The sequence below is a fragment of the Zeugodacus cucurbitae genome, chromosome 4, assembly GCF_028554725.1.
Source record: "Zeugodacus cucurbitae isolate PBARC_wt_2022May chromosome 4, idZeuCucr1.2, whole genome shotgun sequence".
In the NCBI taxonomy this organism is placed as follows: Eukaryota; Metazoa; Arthropoda; class Insecta; order Diptera; family Tephritidae; genus Zeugodacus; species Zeugodacus cucurbitae.
Window position 1 is genome coordinate 39,115,198 of NC_071669.1, and position 19,500 is coordinate 39,134,697.

General features: G+C 34.7%; 1 protein-coding gene and 1 long non-coding RNA gene across 7 annotated transcripts in view; one reads left to right on the plus strand and one right to left on the minus strand.

Annotated features, from left to right (window-relative positions):
* The first annotated feature begins 3,561 nt into the window (after nt 1–3,561).
* On the plus strand, nt 3,562–4,182 carry LOC128921338 (uncharacterized). The gene is made up of 2 exons (XR_008470787.1): nt 3,562–3,782; nt 3,829–4,182. It is a non-coding gene; the product is annotated as an uncharacterized LOC128921338 (long non-coding RNA).
* The window catches only part of LOC105214400 (calcium uniporter protein, mitochondrial), a 127,205-nt gene continuing 111,547 nt past the window's right edge, over nt 3,843–19,500 (minus strand). For all 6 annotated transcript variants that reach the window (XM_054228620.1, XM_011187786.3, XM_029041812.2 and 3 more), the window contains 5 exons: nt 6,594–6,825; nt 5,830–5,935; nt 5,651–5,752; nt 5,393–5,596; nt 3,843–5,028 (listed from right to left, as the gene is read on the minus strand). In XM_054228620.1, coding sequence (XP_054084595.1) covers nt 4,723–5,028; nt 5,393–5,596; nt 5,651–5,752; nt 5,830–5,935; nt 6,594–6,825 — 950 coding nt within the window. In that variant the 3' untranslated portion in view covers nt 3,843–4,722. The remainder of the gene's footprint in view (nt 5,029–5,392; nt 5,597–5,650; nt 5,753–5,829; nt 5,936–6,593; nt 6,826–19,500) is intronic.

Here is a 19,500-nt window from a genome sequence, read left to right on the forward strand (position 1 = left end):
CGTTATTGAATAAGAGTAGGCGATTGGTAGTTAAATTTGTTTTTTACTGAAATATAGATAGCATGTAGTATATATATTTATTTATTAGGATTAAAAGGTATTTAGGATATATTGAATCAGTTGAGATGAAGGAGGTAATTTGAGATCGATAGATAAGTAAAATAAATATGCATTTTGAGAGTGTTAATTAGCTATCTTTGAAACTGGAAATGTGTTATTAAGTTTTCAGAAAGAATCGTAATATCAACAATTTTGATAATTTATCCGAATGAAATAAAAACGTTTAATATTTGACAATAATGAAATCATAAGCATTATTATTATGTTAGTTGCATAATATTTATATTCATATACTTATGCATATATTAGTATAATAAAATTTAAATGTGTCTGTGTATGTACAACGATATAGTTTACAAATTATAAATTAGTTTCAAACACTTTTATTTAAATAAGTAATTCAATTGTTTTAAATATTAGATGTAATATAATAGTTTATTATTACACAAACCCTGAATCATTTGATGTAGAAAATTAAATGACTTTTCCTTTGTGCTTATTAAAAATATTGTACGTATTTGATTCTTGCCACAAGTTTACATACATATATACTTGTAGGAACAGATATATAATTATAATACACTTTTATACTTTTTAAATATCTTAGACCTTTTAGTATTAGCAAATAATATAAAATTAAAAAAATGTTCTCGCAAAAACTCTAAAAACACTTCTACTGTGCATATATTATAGTAAAATAAATCAAATGCGAGATAATGCGGACAAATTAATTGAATGAAGAAATAGGACTTCCCACCACTATTTTTTGTTCAAAATATAAGGGGAAACCAATGTAAAAAAATTAGAAACACGTAAAAGAATATGCATATGGTGGAGTGGATATTCCAACGCATATATATTTCAAAGAAATTAAATATGAAGCCCAATGAATATACAGTATACCCCCAACTGGCATTTTTTGATATTTTTCCATATATTATATTATTGGGTTATATATTATATTCATTAATAATAAACCATAAACATTACTATTATTTTCTTCTGATTTAAAGAAAGTGCCTTAAATAGCCCATAGCTGTCAGAAATTCATTGGATAAAACTGACTCGGAATAATACTTGTGAAGATTTTACAGTCTTCCCGCGGGAACGACAGCCTTAAGGTAATCCATAGATTCATGGATTCATCAGCGAATAAATGGTTTTCGATTTTTGGACCTCTAACATTTAAATTTTCTGAAATAAATATTCTGAACTAATTTTATGAGTTGGTTGGTTTATAAATTGTCTCTCGTTTTTTAATATTTTAATACTGCTAACAATATTGGCTTTGAACTATCTACAATTATTGGAAACTTCGTTCAGATATTTCTAATATTTTTGAAAATTTGAAAATATTTAGTTGAAAAATTTAAAGTTGAAATTGGTTTGGTAAAAATTTAAAGTTTTGACCAATGATTTTTTGACTACTATGAACTATCTACGGTAAAACTTTTTAATACTGAAGAAAACGATATCAATAATCTTGTTTTATTATGAATTAATAATATATGGGAAAATGTTTTGTTTCTGATTTCTTTATAACTTTTTAGGTTTGTATGACTGGTGTGGCTATTTATTAGTACCAGCATTAAATCAATAGTAAGGGCTATACGAATTTCATACCGTAAACGCATTGATTAGGGGTCAATAATTTAACCTACAAACACAATAAGAACGTACTGAAAGTCCATTAGTCACAGAGGGATAATTGCGTGACAACATGAGAAAAGTTTAAAGTTACATTCATATATAAATAGGTCATCGTCTAAATACACGTAGTTATCCAGGTAGACCCGCTGGGGCAAAAAAAAAATCAACATATAAGATTATAAAAATGAATTAATTTAAAAAATAATTAATTACTATAATTTGAATATTTTAACATAAACAAGTTGCAGAAAATCTTTCACGAATAAAAATGTACTTTTAAATATTTGCTTCCATTTAAAAATAATGATTTAAGCGAGTGTTTGATTGTGACGGAAATATTTTTCGTCAATTACTTGTCTGTTGATTTACGGGCCTTTCCTAATTTATATTTCTTAATAGTGAATATAAGTACCTTATATGCAACTTAAAGTTTTATAAGAATATATATTGCATCTGGGATATAGTTGAGTAAAACAGTATATAGTAGTTATTGAAAAGACACTAGTATTATTTGGTATTTATAAATAGTATTTAAATATGATTTCAATAGTGACCACAACCCTAGCATTTTTGCCAAATTCTAGTTCAATAAATTCTAATATAAGGGATTAGTAGGATAGTGTGCATGGTATAGTGTGCAAGTATAGTTCAAGAATCTAAGAGGGCGTGTTTATACAAAAAATCACAAAACAATCTTGTTCTAGCTTTGTATAACCTACTGTTACGAGTTCTACTATTTACAGAGGATGTCATTTGCAATTTTACCTTTTATGTTATGCAACATTTTGGATATCATAACTGCCTTGCATGGTATTCCGTTGTTCTGAAACGCAATCATATACAATGTTTAATGTACAAGGTCTCGAGGTACTCGAGTTTCGTTAGTTTTAGTTTAATGCATTTACTATTATATTATATTATCATTATTATTTTATGGCTGTTTTATGTATTTATATATATGAATGCGTATATAGATTAAAACGTTAAGATATAAATCGTTTCAAGTTCACTTTGTGCTAAATTGAAGTACTAACGGAAAATTTATATTCGGGAATACACAATATTCGATTTTCTTCTATCGGGTTGGATATTAGTTAAGGGACTATACCAGTGTACGAAATATCCTGTGAAATCGGCAAGGTCGTATCTTGAATAATATTTGAATAGCAGCGTTCATAAAAACTGAAACTTTAAACTCGTTTTTCTCGAAGCGGCATTTTTCAAAATTGCTGACATTATAACTCAACAAGAAATCGACCCATCGACTTTAAATTGAAACTGAGTATTATTGAATATATTTACTATACAATAACCTATCTTTTTGATTGGTTGAAAATTGTCAATTTGGCATTAAAAAACGACCATTTTTTGATCTAAAAAACGATTTTTTTTAAACTACGCCATTTTGTTAATTTTTATATTTTTCAAGAATCGTAGGTCATTGTATAGGAAATACCTTCAATTTTAACAATTTATTTTTTTGAATTTTTTTGTTTAGCTACCCATTCTGCCGCAATAATGTCAGAAGTTGGGGATTTTTTTTGGCACCTCCGAAGACAGCACATAACTCCGTTATTTTTCAATATCTTTGTAAAAAAAATATTTAAATAGAGCTGAAAATATACTTATTTTGTCCAAAGAACTTCAAAACATTTGATCGAGTATTTTCTTAAAAAAAAAAAATCACGAAAATCGCCTAATTTTTCATGGGTTACACTGGTATAGCTCCTTAAGATGTTCTGTCAAATAGACCTTACAATAATATTGAAGTTCGACATTTTAAAATAACAAATGAATATGCCACTATCACAAAATAAATGTTGCAGGTGCAGTTGGTTATTCCGATTACGATCATTACTTTTTCATTACCTTTGCCTAGCTAGCTTAAATATGTATGTATATCCAAATTATTTTATGTTGTCTTCATATATACACTTATCAATATTAGCAATTTGACAATATGTTCAAGGTTATATCCCTTTAAACAGAGCATATTATTCCAAAAGACTGTATTCGGCGTTGGTTTCCAAAAGAATTGCTTCAGGAATAGTTTTATGACCGTTTACAAAATGGTTAAATTAATCAGTTGAAAGTTTGAAAATAATAAGAAAACAACAGAAGAAAAAATAAGAAACGATTAAAACATAAACATTTATTTAAATGAACCCCTAAAGACTATTTGACATTTCTTTAATAAATAATTTATATAATTGTGTGTTGTGACAGAAGTGCTTAAGTAATTATGTGTTTATATGGATATATAGATATAGGAATTTGCACTTATTCTCAAGAGTATACATCTGTGTGTGTGATCAGTGATCGTACAAGGATTTAGCTTATGTATCTACGAATAATGCCTACATTATACATACAGACATAATTAAGTAGTTCTTCCGTCTTTGATTTGCTAGTTTGTCATTTATTTCCACTTCGCTCTCTCACATAAGTTCTTCAAATGCAATCACATACATACATACATACATATTACTTAAATGTGTTGGTAAACAAGTAACAATTGCTTGGCAATAATAATTTAATTAGAATCTAGCTACATATGTAGTGCATATAAGAAGCGATCATCAATACACGATACACATACGAGTACAATAAGAAGGTCACTTAAAACTTTTCCAAGCGTGAGCATCTTACAAGGGTTAAGGCCAAAAATAACAATTCGCATTAGGATTGAATATAAAAAACGCATAAAAACAATTGGAACTACAAAAAACGAGCGAACAAACGAACGAACGAGCGAACGAGCGAGGGTGTCGCACAATGCAACACGTGCTTCTTAAAATTAATTTCAGTTGTTGCAGTGTATGTATGCATTTAGCTAAATGTGTACTATCATTAATATTTGTATTTGTTGCATTTTGTATTGGTTTGTATTCGCATGAAGCCAGTTTGTGCTTACATTAAACTCAACATTGTTCCGTGGGGAACCAACATACATAGTTACATACATACGTAAATATGCTCAACTGATAAGTTACTTATTTAGAACTTATGAATTTAATTCTTCGGTTCTAAGAAGGGCAGTCGGAAGCCAGCGGGTTTCTTTTCACATGTAACCGCCGTGAAGAGTCGTGTTTCGCCACCGCTCTTCGGTGGATCGATTGGTGTTGATCGTTGCGAACGATCAACGTGGGGCGGCAGTTGCAAGTTGATGGGATCGCGAAGACGTCGTAGGTCGTATTCAGCTTCGGCTATTTGACGCTTCAATAGGTTATACTTTTCAATGTCAAAGTTCTTCCTTTTAGCCTTTTTGTGCATTGTAATCAGGAACAGACGATCTCTAACATTTTCGAAAGCATATTCCTAGAAAAATAAGAACATATTTGTAATTATCAAGTACATATATAGACATAAGTGTTGAAAGAAATAAGAGAGAGTGTTATTGACCGCCTTTTAAGGGCGTGATAATGTTGGAGACCCTGATTTGAGTCGGAACTTCTGGTATTAAACCAACCGAATCATCTACCTACACCTACTTTATTATCACAGAGCACATTGAAATCAGCAGCAAGTTTTCGGCATAAATATCATTGGAACTTAGTAAGATGATCACCTAATAGAGTTTTACTTTGAATCTTCTATTGTAATAAAAAGCTATAGATAACCTTTACTCGCTCGTCAGTAATTTCTAGCATTCTTTGGTTTTACACTATTTTTAAAGACTTACCGATTTTGTTAGGCAGTAATAAGCATATAGGGCCATTGTGGTGCCATATGTAACAAAGTATGTGACGGGTTCCATAATATCCCAAGAGTATTCCCACCAAGTGAGGCGCGCCAAGACGCCAAATTGTACCGCCATTAAACTGAGTCCAACCCAGGTCGCGATGACCGTTTTACGCTCCGCTAGTCTAGCAAGTTCCTGCTTCTCCTGTAAATTTGGAGGACGTTAGGTAATTTTTGAATTCAGTCGTAACTTTCTTACCATTTCTAAAGGTGATATTTCGAATTTTAAATTTTCTATTGTTTTCACGAGCTCGTGTTCCTTGTGCAAATGATATTCGCCGACGTGTAAAGCTTCATACAACTGCAATGATAACGTATTATATATATTTACTTATATCTACAAATAATATAAAACGATTTTATTGAAATAATACATACTTGTGCTACTAAAGTTCTAACATCACTAAGACTCTTTAAGTCTTCTGAGTCCATTTTTTTCCTTTTAGGAGGGATAACCTCGTATTTGTTGTCATTTATTTGTAGCCTGGAATGAGATTTAATTTAATTGCATTAAAAATATGTAAAAGTTTTTATATAGTTGATTATTTTAACTTAATTATGATCTCTACATCAATTAACTGATGCTGATGCATTAACTGCAATGCAATCTTGGGAATAATTGTTGTCTTTGATTCGCTCAAACTTTGAAGGTGGCGGATCGAAGAAACAACTTGTAATAGAATTGAAAGATTTAACATTACTTTAATAAGGCGACCTCTCTAAGATTCCTACAACACGGAAGCTCGGATGTAATTTCATCTCATTCATTTACCAATGAAGATATCGTAATAAAACTTTGGTCAAATGGATGTGTGATCTAAAAAAATTAGTGCATAACATTTCAAGGCCTCAAATATTGAACATGAAAACCTCAGTGCCTGTGTCCAATTTTATACCGAAAATATAAGTAAGGAAAATAGGATATGATAGGTATAGGAATTCGATCGGAATCACTTCCTTGTAATAATATGTCTTCCTGCCAAAAATGGGTACAATCAGGAAATTAATTTATGCTAGCTCTCATATACCTGAGACAGGGATTTTATGATTTCCGGTGGGATTTATACCAATCGTTTAATATTCCGTTACATCCGAACTTAGTACTTCCTTACTTTTTAAATATTTTTACATTCTTTACTCACCAAAATGGCTCATCCATAAGGCTGTCGATGGCACATGTGGACGCTATTCGTACACCACATTTGTTCAGCACAATCGCTCGATCGATACCGTGATCTTCAATTTTCAGCATATCGATAAGATCGCCTACTTTGTGCGAGACGGGCCTCAGAGCAAATCGGCATTTTTCCAATCTGCTTGGCAGCGGCACTGTTAGGTGTGGAAGTCCTTGTATATATTCGACGTAAACATCGCCTGAAAATAGTTGTAAAAGAGAATTATTAGACAAACCATTCCTTTAATATATAATATTAGAAGACTCAAAAGAATTTTTATAGGCCTTGAAGCTATATTTGGTTCTGAAATATAAAGAATACATATATGTATAAAGGTGAATCCATCTATTGATAATTTCGGTCAAATATCATATGAACATAAATACTTAACGGTGTGTGTGTGTTTTTCGAAGAGAGTACAATGGGGCTATTTTCTATAAGTTAAGTGCTGAACACAAAGACAACGACACGACACGACGTAGCGACGGCTGATCACAAATGTCGCTTTGAAGCCAGCGTCTTAAACATTTTGAAGACGGCAGCGACATATCAAACAGCAATGTCATTGTTGCCGTACTAACATCTTTCACTTCAATAAAATTTACATATTTAGTTTAAAGTGAAATTATTTACGCCAAAAATGTAAAAATGGTCGATTTATTTATTTTAAATAATCGATTCTTATTATAAATGATATATCAAAGCTATTTTACGTTTCTGCTGGCAAAATAACGTCATACTTGTTAGAACTTTGAATAATTTTACATTTCACATGTTAGTGGCAGCTCTACAGCGGCCATTGTCGTCGGCAAAATTAGAAACATTTCTAATTTGCCGACAGCGAAGACTTCAACCCTTTTGTCGTGAAGTCGTGCTGTTGTCTAAAAATCTGTGCCCATAAGAACGCGTGTATTTTAATATTTGACAGATGTCGCTCGTCGCTTGTCGTCTTCTATGTGTTCAGCACTTTACAATTGCCCATGAGCTAGACACCAACTCACCCCATAAGTACAATTAAGTATTATCTAGGCTAAATAAGATTACACTGTACTCTCTCTCTCTCTCTAGTAGTGTATTTACATATTTATGCTGAGCAGACATTCAATTAAAGTTCAATCTTTCAGTATTATCTGTAAAATCAGTGCTGAATAATATGGGCTTTTTTCGTACTTTATTTGAAAGTTGTGTTTGATGGTTATTCACTGGGTAGGAGATTTCATCAAAGTTGTATACTCATCATGCACCATTGGTACATCACGGCTAAATACGAACAACAAAGCTTCTTCACCTGTGGCGAGTAATTACGCACATTCCATGCTTGGGCAAATAATTTCATTCTGATTGAGGAAAAGTAAATTTCGTGGTTGTGGAAAGCAATTTACGACTGTAGAGCTGGTGTGGTGTCTTCTTTCTTGCACGCGTATATATTGTCACTTTTATGGTGTGAATCTCATCCTTGCCACCGCCAACAGTCAAGGTTATCGACTGATTGGAACACCGTAGAAACTTAATTGCTCAACTATGCATGCACAGACGTGATGTTTGCTGCAGCAGTTAGATGTTCTCAATGCTCTCTAGAGCACAACTCTTCACGCTGCATTCGAATGGAATTTTTCTTTTCGATCTCGCATGTTTGATTATCATTATTACAGTAGTTAGGAGAATATTACGAATTGCTATGTTGATTAACATTTCATTTCGAATCACTTACATATGTGCATGTGTAAGTATGCACTATATGCAGTTGTAAAAGTTTGGACCTTTGTGAGCATTGTTTCATTGAATGAGAATATCGATAGGCATATGTAGCATGAAATATGAATGAGTGGAGGCAATTTGAGGAAAATTGAACAGCCCTCAGAAGCATAGGCATTCTCGCACACATACCAAAAGCAGTACATAAAACAAATCGAAGCATAAAAATATTTGTGGTATGTCTATCTAGATTTTTATTGAAGAGTAGACGTTTATAAATATACTGAAATTATTTTGGCTTCAAATACAATATTTCGATTTCACGGTGGTCTAATATATTGAAAGCAGCAACTCGGACTGACTTATGGCTTGACTTGGCGCATTTTACATCGAGATCTTAAATAAATTAAAAGCATACAAAATAAAGCTTGTGCAGTATCTAAAGCCGAAATCGCTTTGCATTATTGGCTCTTGAAAAGTTTCAAGAAGATCCGACGACTTCGAGCCAAATTCTGTTCAGCGATGAGGCCCATTTCTGGTTCAATGGGTATGTAAACAATCAAAATTGCTGTATTTGGGACAAAGAGCAACCTGAAGTGATGCCTGGTTTGCATGCCGGTAGAATCATCGGTCCATATTTTTTCAAAATGATGCCGGTGAGAACGTAATAGTCAGTGGCGATCGTTATCGCCGACTATTTGATGCCTGAAATTGAAGCTCGTGATCTTGGCGACATTTCGTTTCAACAAGACGATGCCATTTCCGGTTGATTGACCACCAAGATCGAGTGATATCACACCGTTGGACTTTTATCTGTGGGGATATGTAGAGTCTAAAGTCTATGCGGTCAATCCGGCTTCGATTCAGGCCTTCGAGCAAAACATCACGCGTGTCATTCGCCGGTTACCAGTCGAATTGCTCGACCGAGTTATCGAAAATTGGACTCAAAGGATAGACCATCAGAGATGTAGCCGCGAGCAACATTTGAAAGAGATAATCTTAAAAAAATAAATGCCAAAGAATTCTCTGTCGAATGATAATAAGTATTCCCTATTAAATTTGAAATTTCTGTGTTTTTTCTTAACAAAACTAGGGAACCTCGCAATGGATCACCCTTTATATCAACTATTTCATCCATATTGTTAGCAATTACATTTGCTTATGATATTTTCCATGATGGATGTGGTAATCTCAAATCTCAACTTGCGGTCATCAAACTTTTTGAACTTCCCCGTATACAATCAATCAAGAAGTGAAACATCTGTAAATTGCGGGGTTAATGCCATGAAAATTACTACAAGATCATCTGAACGTCGATATTTTGGATCTAATCAATCAATAAATTAATCGAGCAATAGCGAAGTAATTTTCAGAGAGTGGAAAGATGAAGAAGCTTCAATCAAATTCATTAGCCTGTAGAAAGTGATTTTTCAATTCAAATTGTGTTCTCTATTTCATTATTATAGTCACCAACGTGGTACCTTGGTGACTCAACTAGAAGTTATAAATTGAAAGCAGAATCTCCAGAGCTCTTCGATTTCGAGATTTACAACCTTCATAACGTTGGAGAGAGTAACTGCCTTCCCTAAATAAAAGCGTCAGCGGCAAATGACTGTCAAAAAATTCTCATGCCCATACAATTTGTATGGCGCATACCGAAATAACGTAACGGCGCCGCTACGCGGTTGAAAAATTCTATTTTGACAGAGCGTTCAGAAGTAAAGTTGGCTGAGAAAAACGAAGTTTCTCTGTACAATAAAATTTCACAACAATTCAAGTAAACATTTTGATATTTGACGTAAAGTCGCCGCTTTTATTTAGGGATGGCGCATCGACGTTAACGCTGAGCTGTAAAAAACGTTTCGCCTACGCTTTTATTTAGGGAAGGCAGTAAAGAAAATTCCGAATGTTTTCATTCAAATATCCAATAATTCGTGTTTTTCGGAGAAGTGAAAAATCTCTACATATTTGTAAAAGGTTCAAGGCGCTTTGTCGACACTTAATACCTAATGTAGATAGATCCTGGCTTCACAAAGGACTGTCTTTCATATTCTACGTGTGTTTCCCTTTGGGGAACAGCCTTACAGTTTACATATGGAGGCTCCTATAACTATAAAGCCTTTTTGAAAGAGTGGTTTTTCAAGAACTTTGAATTTTGTTTGAGTCTGAATTTTAACATCGGACCCTCCTCGGCATTGCCTCTCAATGGACACAACGAATAAATATATATAAATCTCTAATTTGGAGTATTTGTTGCGTGTTCGGCTAACCACACAAGCAGGCAACCTACTGATCGTATTTTCATGTTTCTTCATTTGTTGTAGTCATTAAACATAAACATTATAAATACTCGTTTTATCATCTCCGTAGCTTCTTTCATTCTTCGGCACTTAGCCTTTTCTGCATTTGCTTTTATTTACCATATTGCTAGTCACATTTGCAGATTTTCGCTGCAATTAAAACGCTGTTGGCCCACCAAAGTATTTTTCGCTAAAAGTTTTTTTTGTTGTTGTTGTTTAACACAGCGTTGGCCCAGTATACATACATATATAGCAATGTTTGTTGTTTCTCCAACCCACAAGCGTTTATTGTACACTTTGCTTGCGGCTCATTTTCACGTCGCTGATGTGTGTAGTTTTGTATTAATTTCTTTTTAAATCAAATTTCTTTAACGCTTGAGTTATTCCCAGCGACGGCGCTAGCGTCGTTGCCGCTGCGCGCACTTGACTCTCATTGGCGTCATCAGCGCAAGCATTATGCGCTTATTACTCGACGCTCTATAACTGCTATGTTGTAGATAGCTACCATCTTCATTATGCTCATCATTGTCTTGCGATATTCAGTCATTAGCGAGACTTTGGCGTCATAACTGGTGCGCGAGCACCTACAGCCAAACATATGTACGTACAGACATATGTGGGTAAGTGGTGCTATTTGGCCGCTTACTGGCTTGCTGGCTTGTCAGTTGCGGTTGTTGGCCATCACTGCCGCTTGCACGCCTGCCCACCGCCATTGCTGATTATTATTTTCATGCACTTTGATTTTTTGGGATTTTCAGTAAGCATTTCACGATTATGACTAGTGCAGCCAGACTTACTTACATGCGCTTGTACTTGTACTTGCGCGTTTTTTTCTCCGTTCGGCGCTTATTAATGGAATTAAAAATCAGTTAACTTTCAGATTTTCGCGTTTGCAGACGCTCCCGACGGATCGCCCAAGTCCACGGTCGAAAGAAACGGTGCATTAAATATTCTTGTGTTAGTAACTACAGGTGAATTTCAAAAAAAAAAATATAAATATTTAATAATATAAGTGAGCCTAGTGAAAGAAATGCCAAAACCCAAAAAAAAATGCAAAGAAACGTGAGCGTAAATTTACATTTCCATTTGTTGTGACAAAGTTCCAAAAGCGCTGACAAATCACTACAAATACAAAGCAGCAACTTGCAATCCTCGCTACAAATTCCAGTGACAAGTGAAATGTCAAAGTGAGATTGACTGTCACTCAAGAAGGATTAAGAAATCAAAGTTCATATGCTCACAAAGCAAAAAAAAAAAAACCAAAAGCAACATAACAGACATCAACCACCAACCGATAAGCAATTCCCAGTGCAGTTGACGGCTCTGGCACGCTCTCACTCGTCCCTAACTAAACGCACGCCTCTAACCCACATTCCGAAAGTGTCAACTTATGTACTCGATTGATGGTTTTTGGTGTTAACCCGACCAATATGTGCAAACACACACACTTCGAAAACTCTTTACCAGACCCAAGGGATGGCCGACGAAAATGTATTTGATTAACCATTGAAGAAATTGCTCAGTTGTTTCCCTCACCTCCGTCAGTTAAGTGTCCGCTGCTCAAGCGCAAAATGGTGGTCAAATGGCGTATTGGCAGTCGATGCCTTGAGAAAGACACTTAACGGCTGCTCAACGACTTCCCGTAATGTTGCAAAGTCAAAAGAAATTTTAAATATCTCCTTGAAACTTCGAATGCCTACAAAAACGCTGTGTATAAAAATAAATAAGAAATATAAAACTTTGCAAAATTTTGCTTCTGTTTCTGATTTGTGGCTGTACGGAAAATAATGTGTAAATTTGCTTAACCGCAATTTCTAACCACCAACAAACATCGTAAAGATTTAGAAATTACAAAGGGTCAAGGTCTGGCTTGATTCTATAACAATAAAATAACTGAGTTTTGTCAGATGTAACGTTCAAAATACAGGCTGTCACTTTGAGTCACTTATATCCGTTTAATAAATTTGTTTACTCCAACGGATATTCAAGATTCAGCAATTAGAAAAAGGCACAAACAGTAATTTTGGCTTACAAAGAATCAATCAACAGTGTTCATTTCGCGTTAACAAAAAGCCTTTTGCTTGTTGGTCTTATTGATTGACCCTGTCCTATCGGACGCGGATTGTCAAAGCAGTCAGGAGGAAGGTGAGGTCGAAACAGCTAGTCGCTTTCTTCTCCACAGTCCAGCTTTCGCAAAACTGAGGTTGAAACACTTTGGTAGTCATATCTTCGATGAACAAGGCGAATTGGCTCGAATTGAAATTAGTCGCCCTAACAAATTGGTGACCGGCTCAAAGCGCTTCGTCTAGACATGGCGCTCTGAGCTGTTCAATTAGGATTCTTCGTGACTCTTGTCGCGAGGATCAACCTCTTAACCTTACCTAAAGTACAGAGATAGAATATTTAAATAGGAATTCAAGTGCTTCGCTGACATTCGCAGATTTGTAGATCTAAGCATATTCTGGAGCTATGTCAATCTCAAGCTTCCAAGATAATTAATTTGTAGTTTACATATGGTCCCACGATAGTTAGTTGAATGTAGTATGAGGCCTAACGGGATTGATAACTCTTCCATGCATCTGAGTATTGCATTCAATGCCAAAATTTCTTTACTACCAAGCCTACTTTCAACTCCTAGCTGAAATTCCTAAATCAACCTCAATTTGGGTGTTTAGGTTCAGTTGTGTTTTCATTTCAGATTTATAGTTTCCCGTTGCTTTTACAGCAACCACAACTCGAAAGCACTAACCAAACACACACAAATTGAGTTTCCCCCGAAACACGCTCAAACGTTTGTACCACATGTGTGTATGTAGATATGTACATGCTGGAGCATCATCAGTAACAGTGCGTGGGGTAACAACGTCAACAATGTAATGACATTGCTACTCGTTCGAGTGGTGCTCGGTTACTGTGGCGGCTGCGGTAGTTGTGATAGAGGGATTTCGCAAAAAAGTCCTTTTGGCTTTCAAGCGGCGGCGGCTGGTTGACTGGCTGGCCCACTGTGATGAGAAAATATTTTAGTAGTTTGGCTGCTTATTTGGCTCGTTTATTTGCTCGTGCTTTTTTGTTTGTCTGCTTGTTTGTTGATAACCTTTTATTTTCTGGCTTGTTACGTTTAACTTTTTGGGTTGCGCATGTGGTGCACTAATACCAATTCTCATATGAATTGCCATGCAGTGTGTCGAATTGTCTCCGAACTAGTATTGAACTAGTCGAGTTTTGAGAGAATATTTTTTCTTAATTAACTTAATTTAATTATTGCTAAATTCAATGAAGTAGACTGAGATCGCTAACTGTGATAAGTGAAGGTTAGAAAAAGAAGAGTTAGAGCCGTAGTAAGGCATTGTGAAATACAGAATTCTATCTTAAGTGAAAGTTAATATTGCGAGTGTCGACTGGCAGTAGAATAGACATTGAGTCGATTATATTTCAATATGCTATTTTGTAACTTGATTCGATAAAATTCAAAATTTCTACTGACTGGAAAATTTTTGACGACAAAAGGGCGATTGAAAAGCATTTACAATCGCTGGTTAAGCGACTGATCGACACTTACAATAGCACCAGCGATTATCGACTCGCTCATTAGTCGACTATATTCTGCCAGTCGACACTCACAATAGAGGTGTAATTCTTTTAGAAAAGTAAACTATTCAAATAATCACATACTGATGAAGAGTGAGGGAATGATGACAAATGATTTAGAGATCTCACTGCCATATACTCTAAATAACTTTCTACAATACTTAAGAGTTATCGGATATATTAGCCGCGCCAACGAATTTAGTTCTTGTTCTCTCAGTTGCCCATTTGTTCGACATTCACAAATCAAATACGATATCGTTATAGTAAAAACTTTATCAAAGGCATTCTGGTATATTTTGGAATGCTATCTCATGCATTTTCTTGATGGTCTGAATCATCATGGTCATGAATTACTTTTAAACTTCGCCGACGAAAATTTAATAATTTTTATGCTCTCGCAACCTGTTGCACAGAGTATAATAGTTTTGTTCACCTAACGGTTGTTTGTGTCACCAAGAAAAATAAGAGTTAGATATGGGGTTATATATACATAAATGATCAGGATGATCAAGCGATAACTTGAGTAAAAATTAAGATATCTTAATGAAACTTGGAACATATGTTCCTTGGCACCCTGAGGTTGCTTTCGAAAATGGGCAAAATCGGTCCACTACCACGCCCACAAAATGGCGGAAACCGAAAACCTATAAAGTGTCATAACTAAGCCATAAATAAAGTTATGAAAATGAAATTTGGAACATAGGATCCCATTGGGGAGGGGCACATTTGGATGTAATTTTTTTGGAAAAGTGGGCGTGACCCCACCCCCAAATAGGTTTTATGTATATAACTCGCAAACCAGTAAAGCTATATAAACCAAACTTTCTGCAGTCGTTTATTTTAGCCATTTCCTTATACAGTCTAAAAATGAGAGAAATCGGATAATAACCACGCCCACTTCCCTTACAAAGGTTAGTTTGAAAGTTACTAAAAGTGCGTTAACTCACTAACAAAAAACGTCAGAAACACCAAATTTTACATAAGAAATGGCAGAAGGAAGCTGCACTGAGATTTTTTTACAAAATGGAAAATGGGCTACTAGACAGATTTCAATGAAATTCGGTGTATAATATTTTCTTGGCTCCCTGATGACACGTGTGGAAAATGGATGAAATACGCCTACTTCCCATATAACTCAATTTTGAATCCTTCTGATTTTTTCACTCTATAATATATACATTAGGAACCAATGAAGATAGCGAAATTAAACTTTACACAAACATTGTATATGATCTGTTGCATCACTTGGTAAAAGTAATCACTAGGTCACTTGGTAGGTAAATCCCTCAGATATTTTAATGTAATTCATTCCCTCTGACTTTTTTTCTTATAACAGTTTCATAACTTCCCCCAGATCCCATATACCTAATTTTAAGTAATATTAAATTAAGTGAGCGTATAGTCTTCGATACATTGTATCTTGGTGGTGAAAACGAGTGAAATCGGTTTAGGAATTACCTCAGTCCCCATATTCTATTTATGACGATTTTCGTTATTCTATTGAACTTTATACCCAATATATGGGTCGAATTGTGTTATCTTTATAAAATTACATCAATAAATTGCGAGAGTATAAAATGTACGGTTACACCCGAACTTAGCCCTTCCTTACTTGTTAGTATTTCTATGTTTCTGTCGGACATAAGCTCGAAATTCATGGATTGCTATTGAATCTTGTGATTTCATCTAGCCACTAATACAGCTCGCGTTCCAAATCGTTCTGTGTTTTTATATGGTTTCATCTAGCTTTTTAATAGAAACGCGGATGGCGCTTGACAATATTGTAGTGAATATTGCAAAAATGTGACTCAATCTATGCAATATTAAGAATGAATATACAAAATTGTTATATATTTTGGGAGCAAACTTGGAATAATTTTATAGGCTAGTTTTTCATCTGGAAAACGTTCTACTGATCTTACACTCTTTGTCTACCGACAGATTTCAGGTAAACACAATATGTAACAAATCTTTGTGAAATCCTAAGAACAGTTGCTTAGCGCAAAGTCCAGTGCACTGTACTGCATTTTGGACTAGTCCGTTCCTAACGAGATTCGCTGTATACTAGCTTATTACATTTCTAACATATGTTAGCACAACTGTCTCGCATGGAGAACACATGTACGTATTTTAGAAACCCAGCCAAATGGAACTACTACTCCTATTAGAAAAAAAATTGACTGCTTAGCGCAGGCTGTTCCATCTGTTCCATGCGCCTTTTTGACATTTTTTGACAATTTTATAGCTTCTGTTTGCGGCCTTCATGGGCCAAGGATGCAATGGACTTTAAGATATTAGTATACATTTAAAGTTCCAAATAAATTGGCGTACCAATGGCACGATTTCAGTAGCCAACTGTGGTGAACAGACGACACAAACGCAAATAAACGGAAGTAAAGACATGCCAATATACATACATATATAAGTAAAGTACAGAACCCGCAAACCGTAAGGATGTGTGTTGGCGCAAAGGACCGCTTTTAAATTGCCAGCGATTCGTTTTCTAAAAAAAATATTTTGGAAAAAACTTTTGTTATGCTGTATGTGTGTGTGTGTGTGTGCATGTTGTTGCAAATAATCCTTTCGGTTTGCGTTTCTTCAGAGTTGCCACACTTGCATGTATATGTATTGGTGTGGAATGTTAGCTTGGCTCAGTATTTGCTTGTGGGCTAGTGTGGCATATGCGTATTTAAGTGCGTGTCCTCTGCCTTGCATATCTGCGTGCAGAAGTGACTGAGGCTCGTTAATTATGGATGCAAAGCGCGTACATTTGGCACTACGCATCTACATGACTACATATGTACACGTATATGCATGTAGTGTTGTTGCTTTTATTTGTTGTTTGCATTTCACATGAACAATTGCGACGCCGGTTGATATTAATCAAATTAAAGGTGAATTAAATGAGTGACGGAAAACAGCGACCAGTCAGTCACTGAGGTTACCCACACTCGACTCTCGTCTTTTTGCAGGATTCAGTGGTGGCATTGCAGCGCTTGTAGGAAGCGTGAAGTGTGAACAATTTATGTTGGTGATTTGGGGAAGCAGCAAAGTGCCAGTTGGCTTAGGCCTTGCCATTTATTTTAGCACTACCACAAGGAGCCGCTGTGAAAATTCAAATAAAAAAGCCGCAAATACTCGTAAATCTCCGGCACATAATAAACGGATTAAGGTAAATGATTTAAATATTGCTATCACATGAAATACCCAGATTATTAAAGATTCAGTTAATATAATATTCAGTGATAATATTTATAGCAGAGACATTTTGTAGTTATCCTTAAATTTAATTTCAGCGTAGATAAAAGTTGAAAGACTGGTAAATATTGCGAAAATTGGTTTTATTTGCAAACAATAGCAAACGCTTAGCACTATTTTGATATAGTTTATGCTTATATATTTCATAAAACCTTAGATTTCTGAGATAACTTGACACACTGTCTTGAACTAGTCGAGTTTTGACGAAAGAAGTGTTTCTTCCAATCCAATCATGTTCAAAGTAGAAGTCGCGACAGTATATCGTCAGATACAATGAAATCGCTGTGAGTAGTGAAGGTTAGAATAGAACGATACTACTTTATTTGAACCAGAGGTAAATTGAGATTGCCTATAACTAACTAATGTCACGATCAATTTCTTAATGAGCTAAATCAAGACCTGAACAGCTTTATCAGTGTAACAAATGGAGTTACGAAATTCAAAAATTGTTTATTTTTCGTAGATATGTCAATTAATATCAGTTAAAATATCGCACCTCACCTAAAACTGCGTCGTAAAAAGGGAACTTTGAGGCTTTATCATAATACCGGTTATGTAATACAGTGGAACTTCTTTATAGTGTACTTCCCTACAATGAAGCTCTCCCTATAATGAAGTCATTTTGAAGACACAGCTTTTTGGTTCTACTTTCGGTGCATTTTTGTCTCCTTATAATGAATTTCTATATAGTGAAGTTTTCTATATAATGAACAAATTTTACTGCTTGAAAATCAAGCTTCATACGTTTTTGTCTCCGTATAGTAAATTTTTTTTAAATATGTTTTCGGTTACACTCAATTATTTGTAACTGCGTATTCTCAGAAATAAACGAAATGTAGAAATGTAATACGGGGAATCTCAAAATGAAAATACATACATACAGAGGTGTCAAAATTATTTACACATCGGAGCTTTCGCTTGTTGTTGTTGTTGTCGCAGGGTAACAAAATGCTATGTTGTTGTAAACCTTGATCTATTCCTGAGCGAATGAAGTCAGTTTGGCTAGAATTGCTAGAACTATGGCGGAGAAATAAGCAAATGAACTGAAGACACGCAGTAGTCAAAAGTATTTATACACGGCGATTTAGCCTTTATCCTTAGATTTGGTTTAAACAAGAGTAGTAATTGGATTATATTGCATTCATAACAACCTAACTCAGCCTTAAAATATAAAAATTGGTAAATAAAATGTCGAAAACAAAGGAATTATCGATTATAACTAGATTGAAGATTGTAACTAAGTTTAAGACTCGGGTTTGGGCTTCGCAGTTAGTAAAACTTTATAGAATTTAAAGGAATACTGTTTATAATGTTATTAAAAAGAAGGACACGAAATATTACAAGGGCAATTTAAAGATAACTGGGCGGAAACCTGTGATAACTCAAAGAGAATGCAGAAGATTAGTAGGAACTGTCATACAAAATCCCACAAATAGTCCTGTTAACATTGCAGCAGCATCGAATCAGCATTTGCATAAACAGTCAATGATGCTACACTGTTAAGGACATTTAAAAATAGTAACATAAATACCTACGTTGTGCATAAAGTTGACCACTTCCGAAAAAATGAAAGCTTTATTTCCGAAATCAAAAAAGGGATATGCCTCTCATTTGCCATTGATTGCATCCTAAAGCCTGTCGTGGGCAGATAAGGCTAAATTTTAGTTCCAGGGCTTCCTTAGTAAACGCTTTATGCATTTACCACGTGAAAAGAAGAATAATGCAGTTTAGACGCTAAATAGAGTCGGGAGTGATGATTTTTGATTTTTTTTATTCTTTGGGGAAATTTTCCTTACTTCTGTTTTGGAGATTTGGTACTAATTTAGTGACCCTAAATCATCCGGATATATCAGAATTCACATGACCATGCCATTGTAGTGGTCCGTCGACCTTTTCCAACTATTGACTACATTTTACAACAGGATAATGCGCCATTTCATAAAGGATCTTTACCTACAAAAGTTTTAAATGAAGCAAATCAAATTGACCTCCGCACAGCCCTGATCAAAACTTTAGTCGAAATGTTTGGTCTT